General features: G+C 41.4%; 1 protein-coding gene across 1 annotated transcript; it reads left to right on the top strand.

Moving 5' to 3' along the window:
* The first annotated feature begins 432 nt into the window (after positions 1-432).
* On the top strand, positions 433-1,752 carry LOC126890316 (arginine and glutamate-rich protein 1-B-like). The gene has a single exon (XM_050659177.1). The coding sequence runs from the start codon at positions 433-435 to the stop codon at positions 1,750-1,752; it is 1,320 nt and encodes a 439-aa protein (XP_050515134.1).
* The last annotated feature ends 6,268 nt before the right edge of the window (positions 1,753-8,020 follow it).

The following is an 8,020-nucleotide window of genomic DNA, read 5'->3' as shown; positions in this document are numbered from 1 at the left end:
GATGGGGGGCCCCAAAGCAGTGTGCGGGGGGCTCCGCCATCGGGCTCTGATCACAAATTTCTATTCGAAAACTTCTTCGACATACCCACTCGAGTAGCCGTCATGTCTTACCCCACCACACATCCATTCCAAATCCCGCGTAACAGGGGAGGCAGCAGTTACGCGGAAACTCCAGGTAGCCTGTGAATACAAACTGCCACTGCGTCCGGAGGCAACCGTGAAAAAAAGCCTAGAGGAGTAAACCTCAATAAAACAATCCCCACTATCACGGTGGAAGGCATCGTGCCAAAGATATGAGAGATGCGAGGGTTAGAGCATCACAAACGATCCCTTCGGGATACCTGGCGACCTCCCGAAGTAACCAAGCCTTGGCGTGGTAAGGGCGCACTGCCGCGCCAGACGTATAGTACGTCCCAACTCGTGGGAATTTATATGAGTACCAATAAACACAATTCTGAACAGACGGGGGTGAGTGAAGACGACCATCGGCGAGACACGGACAATGGAACGGATATGGAAAATGAGAATAGGAAAAAACAGTCGCCTGACGACTTGAAATGGGAAGAAGGAATGAACAGTTTTGAGAGGGAGCTCATAAACTCACATAAAAAGAAACAGAAGATGAACAGGTCGACTGCCCCAAAACAGTCGACACTAGTAGGGGATGAAATGCTGGAAAGCAGTGAAAATGATGACGATGAGATAGGGGAGGAAAGATCACAAGAGGAAGTGGAAAAAATAGAAAAAGGATGGCAAAATATTCAGGAGAGGGTGTTAGCCTCTTTCTTGCTTGATGATGAAACCATGAATAAGAAGAAAAGGAAAGGGGACAGTCTAGAGAGAATAAATGATCTGAAGAGGGAGAGACTGGAAGAGAGTATTAAGTTTCCTAACGAAACCAAACAACAAAAAATAAACAGGAAACTCAAAGAGTTAAATATAAAACTAATAGAGATATTTACTAACCTAAGCGAAAAAAAGGGGGAAAAGGTGGAGATGGATACGGAATTAAAAAAACTGTTAGGGGTCATAAAATCCACTAACAACAAAAAAGAAGACGACAGTATAGCCGAAAAAACACAACAAGAAGTAAAATGCGATCACTGTAAGCTAAAAGTGGAACAAGAAAGACAGAGAGAAGAGCAAGAAAAAATTAAAAGGGCTCTAAACATGGGGGGAGGAAAAAAAACCTTCATGAGTATATGTAATAGCAAATGGGAGGAGAAAGCATATATAAAGACAAATTGGGAACAAGGGGGGTTACGAGAAACGGTCGAGAAGAAAACATGTCTGATAGTAACAAAAAAGGATGCGAAGGACAAGGGGGTAGAAAATATAATAAAGGACGTGGGAGAGGATCTGGCAGAAACACTAGAGGAAGTGAACGAGGGAGAAATCAAATTCCTTGAGAACTTTAGGAGGAAAGAAAATAAAAAAACAATTTGGTACACGTTCGTCGCTGGAATAGAAAAAGAAAGTGGTGGCGATATATACGACCTAGCAGAAAAGGCTATAACTAAAATTAAGAAAGAGATGGATGAAACACCAAAGGTTGTACGGGTCGTAGTCGGTAACGACCTTAACAAGGAGATCATAAGGAAAGCCCTCGAATATGTGGGGCGGAGGGAAAGTATCTCATGGGAGATGATAGTAAGAGGGAAGGAACTCGAGGTAGAGAAGAAGTCAGAACAAGAAGAAGCCCTCCTTATAAAGATGGGGGGGAAAAATATAACGAAGTTCTTAGCGAAATGAGAGAAAAAATCGACATTGGAAAAATCGGTCTACAAGTGGAGAAGTTAAAAAGAACGAATGGGGGAGATCTCCTTGTAAAGTTAAAGGGAAGAGGGGCTGCGGAGAAGTTGAGGGCTGAACTGGACAGCAAAATGAACGGGATGGACACGGCAATCAGAAGAAAAGAGACTTTCTTCACGATTACGCGGTTGGACCCTGGGGTTGGTGAGGAAACTCTAAAGAAAATGATAAAGAGCTATACAGGCGTTCCTGAGAGAGAGATAGAAGTCAAGGTTCTACGAACAAACAGATATGGGGAGCAGGTAGCTACGATAGCCGTACGCCCCTCCATAGCGGAAGAGCTGAGGAGGTACGGCTCAATAAAAATAGGGTGGGTTGTGTGTCCAATAATGGAGAGACACAACCCAGTTAGGTGTTTTAAGTGCCTAAAGTTCGGGCACAACACTTACGATTGCAAGGAAGAGAGCAGGGCGGCGTGCTGCTATAATTGTCTCCAAACGGGACATACCGTTGCAAGCTGCGGTAATAAACCGTACTGCTCGGTATGCAAAGAAGAAGGGCATAGGATGGACAGGATGGCCTGTCCGTCGTACCGAGCCCTTGTATACGGTAGGGGAGGAGAGGGGAACCCCTAAAACGAACTGACCAAACATAAAATAGACTCCCTGGAAAACGAAGGTGGGCCCATATACAGCCCACCTAGGTGTTATTTTATATCTTTAAAATTTATTTTATCTATTTTATTTATTTTATTTATTCTATTTTACTCTATTATTTCAATTTTACTAAACCGCTTTTATTTATTGAATTCTTTTACTTTTACATATTTTATCTATATACCGTATCTATTTATTTTATTTATATTAATTTATTTATTTGTTTTAGCTTTTATGCTTTTTAATTTTTTCGAAAGACGTGAGTCCGACGCAGAAACGACCTCTGGGAACTGAACCAAAGTGGACCTCAAGGATCAACCTGGTATACGGATATTGCAGGTGAACGTGGGCAGGGCACGCCGAGCACACGACCTTGTCCACGCAAAAGCCTGCAAGCTAGAAATAGACTTGCTCATCGTCCCGGAACCGAACAAAAAAATAACATCAGCCGGTGGTTGGGTCCAGGATAATGGGAAGAATGTGGCGGTGCTCTTTAGAAATAGGGGTTTGGGGGTGCGTGGTATTGTCAGGGGAGGAAATCATATCCTCATCAAACTGAGGGATTTCAGCCTGCTGGCATGCTACGTGTCCCCAAATATCCCTATGATAAGATACAAAGCAATTGTAGATGAAATAATGAGCGCCGCCACGAACGAAAAAGAAGTGATGATCGCCGGGGACATTAACGCGAAATCGAGGTTGTGGGGTGCCCCCATAAACGACAGAAAGGGGGAAATATGGAATGAATGGATAGCCCAGGCTGGCCTCCAAGTATTAAACAATAACAAACCAACATTCGTAAGGGGGGTCAGCCGAACACACATTGATATTACGTTCGCGAGTGAAGGGCTATCCAGGAGAGTGCACGGCTGGGATGTCCTTGACGATCAGTTATTCACCTACCACCGGTATATACAATACTAAATAAAGGTTAAAGGGGGAATAAGGCGGCCGATAGGACACACGGAGATTTATTTTAACAAAACCAAGTACCTATCGGAGGTCAGGAAAATTAATGAACAAGAGATTTCTGACCTTGGCCAACTGAGAAGAGCACTGCAAAGTGCAGCAAATTTGGCCACCGTGAAGAGAAAAGATAATAAAAAATCCCCCTACTGGTGGACGGATGAGATAGAAGGTCTACGGGAGAGATGCCTCAGAGCTCGAAGGAATTATACGAGAAGCCAGGGCAGCCTCGAGCTCAAGGAAATATATAAAGATCTAAAGAAAACTTTAAATAAAAAAATAAAACAAGAGAAAAAAGAAAAGTGGCAGACCCTGATAAAAGCATTGGACGAAGATATATGGGGCGATGCGTACAAGATCACTATGAAGACGCTGAAAATAATCGCCCCATATAGACTCGACGAAGACCAGCGGATGGAATCAGCTGAGCTCCTCTTTCCTACCAAGGATCATCAAAATTTCATTAAGATATTTCCAACGATGGTAGAGGAGTTCACGGAAGAGGAAGTTAGAATAGCTGGTCAGGAGATGAAGACAGGGAAAGCTCCCGGCCCTGACGGGCTGCCACCAGAGGCAATAAAAATAATAGCAACGGAGAAACCAGGTTTGATCAGAAGAATATACAACGACCTACTGCAGAAGCAAGAGTTTCCCAGGGACTTAAAGGAAGCGAACTTAGTTCTACTCCTAAAGCCTGGGAAACCCCCCGATTCAGCAGCCTCTTATCGGCCAATATGCCTTCTGGACTGCCTTGGTAAGTTCTACGAAGGGCTTATCAAGAAGAGGCTGGAGGGCGTGTTGGAAGATCAAAGAGTGCTATCAAATCAACAATATGGATTTCGAAAAGGTAAATCGACAGTCGATGCCGCGACCTGGATAAGGGACGCGGCTAAAGCAAGTAAAAAAAGATGGGTGGTCCTTGTTCTGTTGGACATAAAAAATGCTTTTAATTCAGCAAACTGGGGTCACATAGTAGACCGAATAGTCGAATTTGGGGCTCCAGAGTATGTGTCCAACATAATAAAGGACTACCTATCTGAAAGAACCGTATGCATATCGAAGAAAAAGAAGAAAGAAATGACCGCGGGTGTACCCCAGGGGTCAGTCCTGGGACCCTTACTTTGGAATATACTATACAACGGGGTACTAGAAGTAAACAGGCAGAGAGGAGTGAGAGCGATTGCATACGCGGACGACCTAGCACTACTGGTCGAAGACGACATGAATAGGGGAATAATACAAAAAGTAAACGAAGCAATACAGAAGACCGCAGATTGGATAGAGAGAAATGATCTAAAGTTAGCAGTAGAGAAGACAGAATCCATTATCTTGAGGGGACCAAGAAAGAGAGATGACATAATATTTGGATATAAAGGCTCTGTAATAAGACCCCAAAAGACGGTTAAGTACCTCGGAATTATTTTCGACGACAAGCTTAAATTCGGACAACACGTACAAGAAGCATGTCGGAAGGCAGAAGAAAGGACCTCTATACTAAATAAATTTATGCCAAATATAGGGGGTCCTGGATCCCAGAAGAGAATAGTGATGGCACAATCCATCTTATCCATAGTTTTATACGGAGCCCCAGTGTGGCACGAGGTCCTTCGAATGAAAAAGTATAAAGACGTGCTTCTTAGGACACAAAGGAAACCTCTGATCAGGGTGTGCAGCGCGTATAGAACCGTATCAACCATTGCCTTACAGGTGGTGGCTGGGTCTGTACCGGTGCACATCCTGGCCAGAGAAAGAGTCCGAATGTACCAAAGGGGCAACGGGGCAATAGGTTCAGGTCCACAAGAAAGGAAAAGAAGTCTAGAGATGTGGCAGAGGGAATGGGCAGCCGAAGTCGAGAAGGCGGCCTGGACGAGATCCCTGATTCCAGATGTGGTGAGGTGGTACGAGTGCCGGCATCGGCGCGTCGGCTACTATTTCACACAATTTTTGACGGGACATGGATCGTTCAGGAAGTTTACTCATCGTATAGGGAAAACCATGGACGATCTATGCCCTGAGTGTGGAGTAGTGGATGACGCGCAGCATGTCGTCTTCGTGTGCCCTGCATACCAGGCGGGACGTACCGAGCTGCAGCTGGGACTGGGATCCCCTCTAGGCGAGCATCACGAGCTAATTGATAAAGCTATCAATAGCAAGAGAGACTTCGACCTGATCATTGCTTTTGTCACGAAGACAATGAAGCACAAAGAGGAGAAAGAGAGGCGACTGCAAGCGGGATGACCGTCTATTTATTTATTTTTTTAACGTTTTTATTTTTGTGTCGCAGATGGCAGCCAGTGGGGGGAGGATCCTTTACATCCAACCTGCGCTGTCTGTCTTATTTTAACTAGTTTTACTTATTTATTTATTTTATCTTGTTTTATCTTCTTATTTACTTCTTCAATCTTATTTATACAATATTTATCATTTTAAATCAATTTTATTACTCAAATGTGTTGCGTGTTGTAAGCGGTAGTCAGCAGGGGGAGGACCTTTTACATCTAACCCATGCTGACCGCCTTTGTATTGTTTTGTTTACTTTCTGTTTTGTCTTGTTTTAGTCTGTTTTTTGTTTTGTATCAGGTAGTGGGGGAGGATTTTTACACCCAACCTCACTGACTGCTTCCTGTTAACTGTAGAATGAATGGGTATGAGTGTGAGTGCGAATTGATGAAAGCACGAATGTTTGGAGTTGCTCGTAACTGTCGACTGGTATCCTTTTGCTAGTTCATGTTTGATTGGGGGCACCCCGGTCGCCCCACCCGCACATGGGCTGCACGGGACGGTCGTCTTCACCGACCGGTCTTTGTGCGGGGTGTGTGCGGGACGGGGCGGCTGGGTGGCCGCTTAATCTACGGAGTGCACGCAGAGGGTGCCCGGGGGGAGTTATGAGTAAGGTCGACGGGTCAGACATGCTCGCCAAGAGCGGTTCCAGACCTGTCGGCTGGAGGAAGAGGAGGTGAGTTTAGTCGGTAGGCGGTTCGGCACGGTGAAGCGTGACGGATCGAATCCGACACACCTGGGACACCTTCCCAGACGGTCTTTTGAAGATTCTCACCTCCCAAAAAAAAAAAAAAAAAAAAAAAAAAAAAAAAAACTTTCAATATAATTAGTCAGTATGACGACGATCTTGGTTTCCATGACGATGATTCAAAACGATTGTTATTGTCTACCGATTTGACTTTCGAATATTATGTCAAAATAATTTTATTTCATCGAATTGTCGCGTTAATTTCATTAAAACAGGAACACAATAAGATATATTTGAAATAAATTAGTAAATAATATCTAAATATTAGTTTATTGCATGTATTATAATTACTTCAAAGCCATATTAACATATCTAAATTAACACGCGTGCGGAAAAGTAAAAACCGCGTGCGGAAAAGTAACACGCATGCGGAAAAGTAACACGCGTGCTGAAAAGTGAAACTTTCTAAACTAAAATGCGTGAGCGAAAGTAGACATTTTTGCACGCTCGTAGAAAAAATATTTTTTTGAGCTCTTATACTGTTACAGTATGTCTGCTTAACTTGGAACCTATTGATAAGTTTTTTATTATCAGTGTTATGAAAAAAACGTTATTCTTTATAAAATGCTTTTATCGTATAGATTCTAACATGCAACTATCAGATATCAAATTTTATTAATTTTATACGAGGTATGTCAAAAAATATGAACTTCGCCCAAGAGTAAACTACCTTTATATTTCACAATGTCGAAAACTTCTATTAAGAAAAGTTGTTTGGAATTAAAAACTATGATTCAGTATTTAATTGATATCTGATGGCTGAATCTTATATATTAGACGAGGTAGAGCATTTTAGCATTTTATGAAGAATAACTTTTTTTCGTAAATTGATAATAAAATAGTTATCATAAAATTGTAATAAAACGATGTTGGGTATCCGTAAGTTGAGAAAAATTTGCAAATTTTTATTGAATTAGAAGGATGTAATTGCATATTAAAACACAGATTTTATTTCCAAACAACTTTGTATAATAACAATTTTTGATATTTTGAAATATTAAGGTACTTTATTCTTGAACGAAATTCATATTTTTGACATACCTCGTATAAAATTGATAAAGTTTGATATTTGATGGTTGAATTTTAGATTTTAGACCATGCAGAGTATTTTATGAAGAATAACTTTTTTTCGTAAAATTGATAATAAAAAAGTTTTTGACATGGCTCCCAGTTACGCAGATATACCTACCTACTGTTGTATACTGCCGTGCTAGGCCCAAAGGCGGTAACTAACATTTCACAAAATGGTGGCAAAATCGATTTCAAATTTGAGTGCTAAAATTTTGGCCCGTAAGGGATTTATGGACTAGCTAATAGTTTTTATGGATGGATATATGCCCCAGTTTATTAAGGGAACCATTAATTATATTTTAAAACAAAGTTTTATATAAAAAGAGGTAGATACCGCTAAAACGTTTTATCAAAACTTACTATAAAACTAAGCCTATTAGCGGTATGTGGTTTACAGTTGTGATTGATATGAAATAAAAAGCTTTTCTATGTATTACAGTTTATTAAATTGAAAGAATTAAAGTACTATTAAATGTTATTATTTTGTTGAGCTACAATATGACAACAACAAATTGACAATATTTAGTTGTAGTTATATCTGTTTCTT

Source organism: Diabrotica virgifera, chromosome 8 (assembly GCF_917563875.1).
Source record: "Diabrotica virgifera virgifera chromosome 8, PGI_DIABVI_V3a".
Classification (NCBI taxonomy): domain Eukaryota; kingdom Metazoa; phylum Arthropoda; class Insecta; order Coleoptera; family Chrysomelidae; genus Diabrotica; species Diabrotica virgifera.
The sequence above is the reverse complement of the archived record's forward strand: the minus strand, read 5'-3'. Positions and strand labels throughout refer to the sequence as shown.